Source organism: Sceloporus occidentalis, unplaced genomic scaffold (genome assembly GCF_023333645.1).
Source record: "Sceloporus occidentalis isolate IW3139 unplaced genomic scaffold, rSceOcc1.0.p SCAF_1, whole genome shotgun sequence".
NCBI classification, from domain to species: domain Eukaryota; kingdom Metazoa; phylum Chordata; class Lepidosauria; order Squamata; family Phrynosomatidae; genus Sceloporus; species Sceloporus occidentalis.
The window spans coordinates 133,088,151-133,102,838 of NW_028316981.1; the positions used below are offsets into that span (position 1 = coordinate 133,088,151).

Genomic DNA, 14,688 nt, shown 5'->3' on the forward strand with positions numbered 1-14,688 from the left:
ATATATCTATGAACAATTTATAACATGATGGGTGATATCCCATGTCATCAGATGTAACTAGCTCTGTTGTCATGTCTGACAAGCCACCCACCTGGCATTGAGAACAGACATCGTTTTGCAGTACTCCAGTGTCTTGAAAACCCACTGGTTGGGGGCATTGCCAGGCTAAAAATGTAGCATTTTCAGGGTCACATCCAGTCATTAACTGAAATTGTGAATCCCCAGCAATAACAAGATTGTCAGCTCATCTTACCATCTCATAGCTTCTGAACAGGATGACAGTTGATATTTCTAGCCAGTATTGAAGTGTGTCTTCAGTAATTTGTATGTATGTATTACACCTTCATAGCAAATTTGGCATTGAATTAAAAGGGAATGGGGTGGGCATGATGTAGAAAACTATAAGAAACGCTAACTATCCTCAACTGGCTTTGGACTTTCAGTCTCTCTGCAGATACTTCATCACATCATCATGGAGTTCCTTCAGTGGAATTTGCAGGGATAAGGGGGACAATATTCCACTTCCTACAACATCTGAGGTATATGTGCTCCCTCATATGTGGTGAGGGGGATGACATCCTCAGGCAGGACTGCAGCTAAGCACTGCCCCTTGTGTTGAGTTCAACAGTTTCTGCATTATGGTCTTCTCAGTCCCTTGTTTTTGTCACAATGAAAATCAATAAATATTTTATATAAAAATAGGTTCATAAAAAATTATTACGCTACCATTAAAAACTAGTATATCTTAATACCCTCCTTGATAGCATAATTGTTTGCTCTTTCTATGGGCCCTGATTCAGGACAGCAAGTAAGTTCCATTGAAAGCTGTGAGACTTCAGGCTTCTCCTTATCAAGTGTGAGCTCTTAACAGGGTCAAGCTCCTGAGGTCTTCATGAATTACTAGAAAAGGGGTGAAGGGGGAGAAGAGGAACCTACAGACTGATCCCAACTACACTAAGGTTCAATGACTTCCAATCCTTCTTTCAATGTCTTCCATCCTTCTTTCAAAATTAGCTTCCCCCAGACTGTTCTACTGAAGTCAAAGGGTCTTTGAAAGTAACCAAGAATTTGCAGGGCCCCCTCTAGGCTCTAGGAATCCTATTGGTTAGTCCCCACTACAGTAGAACCATTGAATCATTTGTTGAATGGTGAATCAATATATAAACAAACACCTTGATTCAGTGGTTCTACTTTATTTAGGACTAAGCCGTTGGATTTAAGCCATAGAGTGTATGTCAGCAATTACTGGTAGACTAGACAAAACAGAACAAACAAAACAAACCCTTTGAAAAACAAAAAAAGTTAACAGAAGGTGAATGATGAAAGAATGGAATTACTTAACAAAACAAAAAGAGACACAACAACAAAGAAAACACATAGGGTATATTCGGATTGCCAGTACTACTTTGTAATGCCCACTAATCGCTGGGGTCTCACACCCAAGTAAAACTCAATCCCCCCACTTCAGTGCAGCAATCTGGGCTTTGAGTCCTGGGAGGTATGAGAAATGTGGGTTCTTCTGAGCAATTCTTCATTTTCCCATTAAGACATGATGTAGACCTCCAGGAGGCTGGCCACTGCATGCATCCTGTAGAAGATGCCAAAAGGCAGGCAGATGTCCACAATCGCAGCCCACATGGCGTAGCCATAGAAAGTGAGCTCTGTTTTGTTATCAAACTGTGGCCGTGCTCCAAATGCTGGCATGATCCAGAGCTGTTTGGGACAGAGACAAAAAGGGAAAAAAGGCATCAGCAAGACAAACATGAAAAGATGACAGATTCCTCTGAAAGTCTGCATCATTCTATACAACTGTCTGTGCCTGAATCACGGATGCTCAGGTGAGGGCTTTTTACCAGTCCCACTACTGTCACAAGCCTATTTGGTGGGAAATGGGAGAGAGCCTTTTTAGTGGCTGCTGCCAGGCTACAGAATCCAACCTCATCACAATGGGAAGCTAAAGTCAGTGCCCTCTGCTCTTTCCACTTGCAGGCAAAGACCTTTTTGCTTAGATAGGCCTTTGTTTGTTAACTGAGGCTGCATCTGCACTGCAGAAATAATGCAGTCCAACACCAGTTTAACTGCCATGATTCAATGCTATGGAATCCTGGGACTTATAGTTTATTGAAGCATTAGAGCTCTCTGACAGAGAAGGTTAAATATCTCACAAAACCACAATCTCAGAATTCCACAGCATTGAGCCCTGGCAATCAAAGCAGTGTGTAACAGCATAACTTCTGCAGTGCAGATGAAGCCTGAGTACTGAAGAAAAATCTTTTACTGGTGGTGCTGTACTTTCATCTTCATCATTGTGTTCTAAATGTTTGTAAATTGTTTTAAATTAGTGTTTCTAATACGATGACTTATTTAATTTTTTAAAACTTTTGTACCGTATGTTATTTAAACTGTATTTTGTTTTGATTTATACTATAAACTGCCTTGGTCCCCATACTAGGATAAAATAAAATAAATCAATTGGTGTCTGTCCAGGCTGTTGAAAAGCATGTCAAATTCACTGGGAAGAAAAGAGATGGGACAGGGAAAGCTGTTCCAATCTTTTGTAGCATCTCCAGTTTCACTAAGGACAAAGAAAGCATCATTTGACATGAAAATATTTTGGTTTGATAACAAGGCTGGAACTAGCACTGAATGTTATGGCTTAAATCCAACACTGGGCTGGTGCTGCAGCCCCAGCAAATCAGACCTTTCTTCCTCTCTTCTTCCTATGCAGCTTTTGGCACCAGCCAAAAATAATCTTTAGAGAATTTAACAAAGTAGGCTTTGAGGGTGAGAATAAGGGCTGTAGTGGAGAAGAGGGCTTCCTCCTTCCCAATTTTGTGGACAGAAGCGGTTCAGTCAACAGATGCCCCACACTGGACTTAGATCAAAACAAGAGACCAAGGCTATACATGAGCAGTCATTTTCAGAATAGGAATTTCCTAGTATACTTTCTTAACTAATACAAATAGTTATAAATACTGTATGAGGAATCGAAACTGTCTTCATAACAAGCTCTTAGCTGAACGGGCCAGTTTAGGCACAAATAAAATGGTTTCACTTACAGTCACATTGCACAGGAGGAGGAATAAGGAACTCTCTTTTAAGAATGTTCGCCTCCAGTTCATTTTCGTGCGGACCTTGACCGCTTGCATTACTTCAGATGGGGTCTGAATTTCTAGCCCTGGAGGTGCAGTGGATGATAAGGCGTTCCCACTTTCAGGGACACGGAGGGATACAGCATTCATGTTGACAAAAGTGAGCCCATAGATATCCTTCTCCTGAGGGTTAACTTTGTCCTCTTTTTCTATGGGTTGTCGATGGAGGCCTTCAATGACAAAAATGTTCTGGAAAGTGTGTTGAGCAATCATCAGTAAGGAATAGCTCAAGTTGAGGGCATTTATAGTGTCTCTTGGTTTGCTGGCTACTGTAGCCACAATAGAATAATAGGAAATGGCATATTGTCCCAAGGCTGCACCCATCAATAAGGCCACATCCAAGGTTCTAGTAGGATTCTTGTGACGGTCCATGTCTCTCTTGTCAAATCTATAAACGATGGAGCCTCCGATGGAGACGAGGGACATTAGGCTCAGGCAAACGATGTTGAAGATGTAGTACATAGTGAGGACCTGATCAGTCTTTGCTTCAGATTTGTCCTTTGAATTTACCTGAACCTCATAGACAATCAGGACACCTATGCCTGTCACCATTATCAAGAAACCAGCAACAATGCCCAGAAAGTAAGTCCTTTTGAAAAGCCTGAACTTGAGCTGGTGGACGTGGTTGGCATGGTGGTCTATGAGGCGGCCAACATTCTTCCACATGACATAGACCATGGCAGAAGCAAAGAGACTGTACTCAATATTGAAGGGATATAGCCAAAAATAGCCATTCTGGAAGATCTGGCAGAGATTAGTGTCACAAGGACAACTATCAGATGTGCTACTTCTAAACCCAGCTGCACAGAGAGAAGATAAACACATTTGGGTTAAAAAAGAATGGTCTTTTAAGGGGGAGTAATCTAGCATCACCTTAAAGAATAACTGATTACTAACTGACTAACTGGATCTCAAAGGCAATAGCTTTTTGTCTTGTTAATAGAATTTAAAGTTTATTTCCTGGACTGACTCTTCCAGTACCCACATGGCCAGAAGGAGGAGGGCCCCACCTGTATGAATACCCTTCCAAACCATCTGAACTGCGGACAACAACCACAACATCTTGACCAAATGCAGGGCTGTGACATCAAAGATACAGGGCTGGTAGAGAAGGTGCAACCTACATTTCAGTCATATGCAGCAGAAGTTTTCACTGACATCAGCTTTCAAATAAGCAGCTCTTTGATATGAGCAAAGGCATTTTTTTAAAAAAGCAATTCATATAATTATTAGCAAGAATAAAAGGGGTTGCTACTTTGATTTAGAATTGTTTTGCTTAAAACACCACAGTGGCCTTTCCTGAACCACTTACCCATTCTGTGCGTAGTGCTTGCATTTGGATTCTTGGACTGAGCCTTATGCACAGACTCGTCGGTGACAGCTGACATCCACACTGCTAGGTTGGTGGTCAAGGTGAGCATCAGGCCACATCTGCAGGAAGAGAAAGGGAGAATTTGAAACCAAGGACAAGTTCACTCCTGGATTACAAAAGGGGATTAGTCACTTTGCCCCCACAATGATTCCCCCCCTCCGCCATGGACCTCCAATCCAAGGGATACTAGGCTGGTTCCTCCCTGCTGTCTTTCCTCTAGCACGCAAAGACTTTATTTTTTTATTCAGGCAGCCTTTAGGGCAATTGTCCTGCAGCTGAGGAAGAGGTTTTTAGTGGGAAGAGGAAGAGTGTTGTGCGTTGTTGTTGTTTTGTATGTGTGTGTTGTTGATAAGCTTCTAAATTGCTTTTAGTTCAGTGCTTTGAACAACAGAATTTGACTGAGTTTTAATATAATTTGGTGTCTTTTATTCCCCCCCCCCCCGCTTTGTTTCATCAGGAGTCCCCATTTTGGAAAGAGAGGTGGGATATACATCTAAATAAACAAGTACGCTCTGCACCCACTTTGGATGCAACAGCATCCTTAGTTCCACACCTGTATCTCCCCACACCCCTAAAATAGGGTTGAAAAGATCCAAGGTCCTGAAAATGTTCAACTGCAAGTCTCAGCATTCCTCACTAACAAAGGCTGATGAGAGACGGAGTCCAGCAACATGCAGTTGCCTGAATAATTTGTCTTACTGAGCACAGGAGGAGAAAGTTACAGGTGGGTGGAAGAGCAAACTGTTCCATCCTGCAGGATCCAAAGAGCATGATAGTTCTCCTGCATCAACTTGGCTGGAAGCCTGAACAAGATCACACCTAGCCTGCCTGGCACCCCCCTTCCACACACACACAACTGCCACTCAGGCTGCTGGGAGTGGGAGAAGAAGGTGACCTGCTTTCCCACCCAGCCAGCAGACCTGCCAGATCCAGAAAGCAGCCCTTTCCCCACTAGTGGCTGCTGGTGGCAGTGGGCTGCTCTTGCCACCCTACAGTCTTTTTTGAGGTATCACCTGATGTAACCTACACTCCCTTAGTGATGCTCCTGTCTATTGCAAGATCTCTTTATTCAGGCAGGCCTTTGACTCAAAATCTGAGTGACAGAAAGGGTCTGTGGTGGGGACGTGTTTGTTATTTTTTTAAAATCATGATCAGTACACACACACACACACACACACACACACACTTAACTATATTGTTGTTGTGTGCTTTGAAGTCATTTCTGAATTATGGCGACACTAAGCCAAATCTATCACGGGGTTTTCTGGGTCTGTGAGTGTGTGACTTGTCTAAGGTCACCCAGTGGGTTTCCAAGGCCAAGCGGGGAATTGAACTCTGGTCTCTAGAGTCATAATCCAATGCTCAAACTACTACACCATGCTTTGAATTATTTAATTCCTTTAAAACTACTGTATAATTAATGCTTTAACTGTATCTTGTTTTTTAAAATGATGTAGACCACCTTGGGTCTTGCATAAGGAGAAAAGCAGGATATAAACTGATAAAACAAATAAAATAATGAATAAATAGGCCCCAACTGGCTTGCTATTGCTGCTGCTGCTGTTATTAAAACTATGTTAGGATAAGGAGCGTCTGGTCTCATTTCAACCAGGCAAGACTGCAGTTCAGTGAAGAAGTTGAAACAGCATGGAAGGACTCAGCTAGGTGTTCTGGACACTCACCGGGTAAGATCCAGATGCACATGGATGCAGTCTTTGGCAGCCACCCAGAGAAAGTAAGTCTGGAAAAGAACAAGTATGTCTTTAAATCACTTTTCAAGAATGTTCCACACTTTCCTCAAAGTACAGAAATAAATAGGAGAGAAGCAGAAGTGAAGCAAAAAACAATTAATCCTGAGGCTACTTTTATATATTCTTCCAACCACATTTAGTGACTTTTTTGTTCATTCACTTCGGTCATAGTGAACTTATGATGCTAATCATTTAATTTTTAGCTACAAAAATATGACTGATCTTATCATCGTGTGGCATATTATCTCTCTTAAAAAATCATTATGAGATTATATTTTTGAATCTTGTAATTTTTCACATACCATTCATGGAAAAGAGTTTTAGCTTTGGGGGAAGACTTCAAATGTTTACTGTATCACAGGTCAAAATGGAAACAATTTCCATTTTCAATATGTCAGATCCTTTCAGTACATCAGATCCTTGTCCCAAGATTTATGGAGGCAACATTCAGAAAGATGAATTTAACAAGTGCCAATGATTTTATTGAAGTGAAGGGATGTTAAGGAGGTTAAGATTTTCCTCAAATTGTTTGTGAAAAACTTAAGGATTCAGACAAAAAATGAAAACAAAGGTCTAGTTCCAGCTGTGCTATTGGGCCAATGGAAAATCCTTTGGTTTGGACAAGATTTTAATTTTATTAAATTCCCCTCCCTCAACATCCCTTTCTATGCCATTCTAGAGGGTCTCCTAGTTCTCAAAACAGTTTTTTGGGGGAAGCAGTAGGCTGCAAAAGGTGTGTGTGTGTGTGTGTGTGTGTGTAAAATTAGCCAAAACCAAGAACCTTGCCATATGTGACCCTAACTGTTTTCTACTGTGGATTCAAGCCATAATTTCAAGGTGAGAATAAGGTCACATGACCGTTATAGCACTTTCATACCATGTGAGCTGCCAATGCTCTTTTCTATAGAATCCAAAGAATTGTAGTTTAGGTAAGGGTTCTTAGAATTTCATAAAGGCACCAGTTCCCATTTGATCTTCGAAGCTAAACAGGGCCAGTCCTGGTTAGTACTTGGATGGGAGACAGCCAGCAAATACTATGTGCTATAGGCTATCTTTCAGATGAAGGAATCAACAAAATCACCTGTGAGCATTCCTTGCCTAAACAAACCCTATGAAATCCATGGGGTCACCATAAGTCAACAGGCAACTTGAAGGCGCACACACACAGAGAATTCTCTTCCACAGAATTCTTTCCAGACAACGAACTCCATAGGATGCAGCCACAACAGTTAAAGTGGTATTAAAGTGGCATAAATGTGTAGGTTGAAATATGCCTTAATCTGACTTTATTTATGCTCTATACTAAATATAAACAGTTCCATAAAGACTATGAGTTAGTCCTAGCTTGAGAGGACCCTTTAAATAAATCACGATTGATTCAACAGGGATCTATTTAAGTGGGATGAACAACAGGATTCAGGCCAACAAAATCTGAGGTTAGACTCATGAAGCAGAAATGTCTGTCCTGAATCTAGTATGTGTGATCTTGTGAGATCATTGGTATCACACTTTTTCCAGTCTCCAATAAATATCTGGAACCTATACCCATATACCTGTTAGGGAAGCAAGGTGACCACAGAGGCAGTAGGGAAACTTTAACTAGGAATCTGTTTCTTGGTTGCCTGGATCTGTGGAACTCTAGGCGGTGATACTAAAATGCTATGGTGCAATTAGTGGCAAATTTATTTATACCCATTAGAATGCTTTCTGCAGGACTGTGGCTTTCTATGTTTAAATGCTGCCCAAAAAAAGAAAAGAGGGGAAAAAAATCAAAGGCTTCAACTAACTATACCCAAGTGAACCACCAGATAGTATCTCATAGAAGGAATGTATGACCTTCTGGATCTTTTGGATTTATACTCCCAGAAACCCCAGCTAGGAGTGCTAGTGGTAGAGGATTGTGGAAGTTGTAGTGCCAAGAAGGGTCAAAGGTTGCTCACCTCAGCCATAGTGGCACACACTACTATTATCTGTGTACCAGAACAACAGGAATATCCACACTCACCTGGATGACCACAAACAAAGCTTGCACAATTGGATACATGATTTTGATGACTGTCAGGCAATGGTAGAAGCTGGAGTAATATCCCGTCTTAAATATATCCATCACGAGTGTGAGGACTGCAAACAAGACCAGGCCTCCTGTTTAGAAAACCAAATGTCATTACAGCTCATTACAAACATACTCCATTTTATAACACAGCCATGAGTTGACTAATCTTTTGAATCAGCAGTTCTCAAATGGAGGAGCAGGACCCGGGGTGGGGGGTGGGGGGTGCATGCAAGAGTTGCTCAAAGGGGTGTGTGTAAGATCTGGAGGCCCTGATCCTTCCTCCTCCATCCAAACTTTTTTATGTGTAAAATTTATACATGTGTTGAATTAAATATTGAATTTACTTAAAACTATTATAATTTGAAAGATGTTATTTCATTATAAAATGTTAAAATATGAATGTGCAAATTAAAATATGCACATTAAATAAACAAAATATTTCTATTCATAACTTGGGGGGCACAACATCCACATGTAGATGTAAAGGGAGGTTCTTTGAACACCACTGTTATAAATCATCAGCCCATGGTGTTGCTTCAGTGCACCATTTTGCTAAAATTGGAGCTGTATTTTATGATTTCAGTGCACCACCACACTCATGTAAGATGGAGCATATCACTTTATACAGTACATCCTGCCTCAAAGAAATCTGAAGTCTGAATACATGGTCAGGGTTGATTAATCTTTTCTGTGGATTTTGGTTGGTAGACTTTGGGATCTCCAAATGTTTTGAACTTCATCTCCCATAAACCTGAGCCAACATGCCAATGGTAAAGGATTGTGGAGGTTGTTCTCTAAAACATCTGGAGAGACAACAATTCCTTGCCTCTGCTGAGAAAGGAACTTCAATATGATCGGAGCTCCTTCAAGCCCCTGATTGGACAGGCTTATTCAGGGAACATAGTGGGCTTTAGTGGGCAACTGCCAGAAAAAGAATTGCACTTGATCCTCTTCTAGTAAGAACATGCCACTTGCTTACTTTTGCCCTCTGCAGCTTTGCAAATCACTATAGAAGAGCAATTCAGGTTCATACATGACTGCAGCTGGAGGGTGGACTAGTTCTAAGACATCATTTGATGGGTCCTTTGGAGATCTTTTAGCTAGATGTTCCAGCTTCACTAACTATTGCCAAATGCTATGGATATTTCACATTTGACATTTGAAAGTTTTCTCCCCTGTAATTGAAAGGTTTGCTGATTTATAGCTCTTGACATTGTGCACGTTGCAGAACTCAGCTGATATTTTTAAAAAAAACAAATGCAGGTTAGACCCTTATGGCTATGATTGATCTTTACAGCTATAAAGTATCCCCTTCATGCAATTATCCCTTGTGAAAAGTGGCCATATTCATTTTGCTTTGCTCTTTCTGCCCAATCTTTTGTCTTGAGCTACCTCTTACCTCTAAGCCAGATGGGTCCTGCATGGTTGTCCTTGCAGGGGATGGCAGCCTGCCGTTTGGAAGTGCTAAAAATATAGAAGAGCATCCAGGTTATGGTGATCAGCATCACAATAGTGAGCATGAAAAAGACATCATAGTCATGCAGGGCTACTTCTTGGAACGCCCCTCCACTGACTAAAGTGCAGGCTAGCAGCACCAGGTTGATGGCCAACAGAACTGAAAAGACACGTCCTCCTTTCTTCCAGACTTCCTTGGAACTGTGGGTCAAGGCAGGTGGGAACTTGTGCTGGCCAATAGGAGATAACTGATCTGGTCCAAAGCTGTCCTTCTGACCTGAGCCCATGACAGAATCTTCACGTCTGATCTCACTGTCTTTCCAAATAGATACTTCAGTCATGACTTAACAAGGACTGATGAATTCCTATAGCATGGATGGGGAAAAGTAGAAGGGAGACAACACAACACATCAGGACAAAATGTATTATTTTGTATTGTGCAGTCCAGATTGCACCTATCCTTGTGAGGATGAAGGTGATAAAATAACTAGGAAAGAGTCAGATGCCCAAAGAAAGGAACAGCAAAATTTGCAAAACTGTAAATTTGGCCAAACCCTTTTGATGAAACAGGATTTGAAATCTTCTGCTGATCTTAGTACATACAATTTCAGTTGAATGTCTCTTTTTAAAAAATCCTGCAGAGATACACATTCCTTTCTTCTTTATTCCCATTAGTGTCATGCCTCATAACATGAGGTGGAGGGATGAGAAATGTGCTATTTATGTTAATTTTTAAAGCTGTATGCCTCCACACTTTCCTAGATTATTACAACCAAGAGAGCAACAGGACAATCCTAAATTATCTGGGGTGCTTTTTAGACCTCAGGATGATCAACTGATAGCACACTTACGATCTACTCAGTCAAATACAGCCCATTCATGAGATTCTTAAGAAACATTCAAGAAAAGCAGCCTCAGCAGAAGTACAGAAGGACCCTTTGCAGTAACATTGGCTACTGTACAAGCTTCCTAACCCTTACACTTACTCCCCAGGAGTTTTACAGTTCAACTCCATGTATGTCCACTCAGAGGTAAAACACACAGAGATTAGTGAGGCTTACTCCCAGGTAAATGCATACAAGATTATTCCACCTGTGGCTGCAGTCCTGCTTGGAAGTCAGCTGCACTGAAAGCCATAGAATTTTCTTCAAAGTAAATGAGCACTGGATTGTACTGTTAGTGTTAGGTCTTTCTCCCAATATTTAGCATTTTTAGAGCTAGAAGCAAAGAGGCACAAACAGTTGTCACAGGCAAAAGTCATTCCACCCACCTGTTTTCTGCCTGCAAGTTGACTTTCTGTTCTTCTCACCCCTGCTTTTGTATAAGCTTCCAGCTCACAATTGCCCAGGAATTTATATCTATCTGGATGCCTCTGTGATTTACACCATTGATGGGGCTGACAGTGTGGCCTCATAAACGTCTCAGTAGGGCTCACATGATCCATTTTGTGCATGAGCTGATTTTAGGGAAGAAAGCATGAGAGAAGAGATAGGCTCAAGGTCACTTCACAGGGAAAAGATAGGGAGTTTTTTGTCATATAACATTGACACAAACTTAAGCAGCGGTCCCTAAACTTTTCATTAAAAGGAGCACAACTTGGTCTTGCTTTAGCATCCACCTGTCAGTCCTGGGCTGGAAGTGAAAACTTTTCAGTACCACATCCATTCTCCCAGTGCCTTGTTTTGTGCCTTTAAGAAATTGAGAGGTGCCTTTTAAAACCACTGAACCATCTTTTTCAATGCTGTTTTAAAAAAAGCTTTTGATTTCTGCACTCTGCACAACAGACTCATCTCTTTCCACATAAAAAGTGCCATACCTTAGTCCTTAGGTATACCCAGTCCTGCCACTGGGCAGAATGAGAAAACTACCTCAGATAGCAGGTGGGTAGTGGTGGTAGTGCTAGTGGAAGCATTTCCTCTGTGGGAAGATAGTGTTGTCTCGTGTCCCATGCCATGTCTTACACCTCCTAAATTAGCTTGCTGGACTCAGTCAAGGAAGCCACTGCCCTGGGTTTTCAAGGCCCGAACAGGGCTGTTGATAGCATGCTGACTTGAACGTGCCTCATTCATTAGTTCAAAATCATCTTGACAACGATTAACAATAACAACCTCAAGCAAACTGAAAGACACTATCCCACCACCAGTATTAAAATTCAGCCAACAGTCTGGACAGCTTCTGAACATGGAAGGAGGGGGAGTACAACACTTTGTCCTTTGTCTCAGGCTGCAAATTAGCTTGGGCTGTCCCTGTCTTTATGATACCATACGAATAGTCATCTATCTACATATCCTGTCAATTGCAAGGACTGCTGGCCCAGTGTAAGGGCTGCAGTCAAATCTGGCTTCAAAAAAAAATTGTAAAGGGAAGGCAACAGTTTTGCTCCACAAGCAGGCAGTGGGATGTAATGGTTAGGCCATCAGGCTAAGGTAGGGTGATCCATTTTGAAAATACTGATGGAGAAGGGGAGAACTATGCACACTACAGTTTGAAGGAAGGGCAGAATATATATATGAAATGAATTCTAGTTTAGCATGCAAATACCTAAGCACAGTGACGTTCCTCCAAAGGGAGGTAGGAAGATTGTAAATGTATAGGGAGTGGCTGGCTGGGTGTTAGCCCATCTTGTTCCTGTCCATTTAACAGCAGCTTGATATGCTGATCTCAGCAACTGAAGCTTTTTACTGTAATGAAGATCAATATCACCAACTCTTGTAGAGCAAGCCTCTGTTAAAGTCACACCTGCAGACCTTGGTTAAAAAAGCAAATTCCATTCTTTTGACTTCCAAAGGATGTATACAGTTTTGAAGAAAGTTTAAATGCCATTGCAGATGGAGATTCTATGTTCCCCTTAGTTGGGAAGTGTAGGTGGGGAGCACTGGCAATAGGTCACTAAGGAAACAGAGAGAAAAATCAAGTTCCTCTGTTTGCTTTCTTACCTGCTTAGCTTGTTTTAAATCCTGCCCTTCCTCACAGAGGCCAGAGTGACTAAACTCCTGAGCTTTTATGGGGGTTTGCTCAAGACAACCCCACACGGTCCCTTCCAATTTTGTCCTTTTAAAGATATCTGTCAGAAGAGCAATCAGGGTGGCAATCTTGAGGCAGTATTTCTTAAGACTTGACAGAGGATTGCTGATAGTCAGTACCATTCCAGTGAATGGTCCAAGAAGGTGTGAGAAGTGGAGAGGACTCATTTTTCTCTTGTTCTTGTCGGGTTCCTTCCAGTTGTTTTTGACTTATGGTGACCTTAAGGCAAACCTATCACAAAGTTGTCTTTGCAAGGTTTGTTTATTTGTTTTGCCAGTTTCATTCTCTGAGACTCAGAGAGTGTGACTTGCCCAAGGTCAACCCAATGTACTTCCATGGCTGAGTGGGGATTTGAACCATGACCCCCCAGAGCCATAGCTCAAACCACTGCACCATGTTGGCTCTCCCGCATCCTTCCCATTAAATGAGGGGAGGAATGAGAGATTTGCATGTGTGTATCAGGAAATCAGGGGATGAGATCTCTGTATGGAGTAAGAAATATGTCTGTGGGCCTGAAATGAGGCAAAGAAATTCTGTGCTCCTATGCATTTTAGAAATCTGACGAAGAGGTGGAATCTGAAAGCACAACTTGTGTTTATATCACAAAAAAACATCAAAAACCCAAATCCTGGGTGAGCACTGCAACCCCTGAAAACTTCTCTTTGATAGGAAATGGGGTGCATGCATCCAACAGTATGGTTAAGAGAGAACAAATATATATTTCTGGAAAAGGGTTTTCCTGTGAGTGCCATTATCTAAGCAATAGATGGCGCAAGAGGACCAGGTATTCTCAAGAGACTGGAAAAGAGTAAGCCCTTCGTTGGATGCTCTACTCAGTCCATACTGTTTTAGGGGTAGACCTAAAGCGATTATATATATATATATATATATATATATATATATATATATGTGTGTGTGTGTGTGTGTGTGTGTGTGTGTGTGTGTGTGTGTGTGAAAGCACCAAACAGCTGTTTGAAACCATAGGTATCATACAAATATTCTTGACAGAGTGGCATCCAGTTAAGCCCTGAATACTTCATGGCAAATTCAAGCGTGGTGCAGAGTAACATACAAAACAGCTCAGAAAGCCATTTTGTACAGGCCATTTTAAAAAATGAGTGTGCCATTATAAAAGGGACCCCTCCATCTCCCATATTCTGTGTCTATACACATGTTTTAGGTGACACCCTAAAGGGGGGTGCTCCCAAAACATCTGCCTTTGGCAGATATGGGCTGTGGAGTTCCCGTGTCCTTTTAAAGCACTGAAGTGTGTGCATGGGGCCAGGCTCAGAGGAAGGAGAAAGGTTTTTTAAAAATAAAATTTTAAATTCTTTTCAAAATTCCAATTTTTAAAATTCTTTTAAAATTTCCTTTAAAAACATCACATTTTATCAAATTTTCACTTTAATCACATGAAACCAAGTACATGAAAATACATTTAGGCTGTGTGTATGATATTGCAATTTAAAGGTATAATTTTAATTTTGCTAGTTGTTTATGTCACATCTACAGTGGGACCTCCATATCCACGGATTTGCCATCCCCAGATTTAAGCATCCATGGATGGCAAGCTGCCCATTGTCCCCAATGGTGGCGCATGCACACAGCCGTGCTGGCTTTAGGGACAACGGGACTACACCTGGAGTCCTATTGTCTCTAATGGCAGCATGGCTATATGCATGCATTGCCATTGGTGACAATGGGACTTGAGGTCCCACGGATTTTAGTATCCACAAGGGAGTCTGGAATGGATCCCACAAAGATACTAAGGTCCCACTTTATTACCATTACATTCCATTATATATATATGAATTAGGATTTATGAATAACATTAGTACAAATTTTTTTACTAAGGATTCTGTATGGTGTGGTATGTGAGAA

General features: G+C 41.4%; 1 protein-coding gene across 1 annotated transcript; it reads right to left on the reverse strand.

Moving 5' to 3' along the window:
• Positions 1-1,542: 1,542 nt before the first annotated feature.
• On the reverse strand, positions 1,543-10,124 carry OTOP2 (otopetrin 2). The gene is made up of 6 exons (XM_089507845.1): positions 9,728-10,124; positions 8,281-8,417; positions 6,207-6,265; positions 4,465-4,583; positions 3,060-3,952; positions 1,543-1,713 (listed from the first exon to the last, which is right to left on the reverse strand). Exons 1-6 carry the CDS (start codon positions 10,122-10,124, stop codon positions 1,543-1,545), a joined length of 1,776 nt encoding a protein of 591 aa, XP_089363971.1.
• Positions 10,125-14,688: the final 4,564 nt, after the last annotated feature.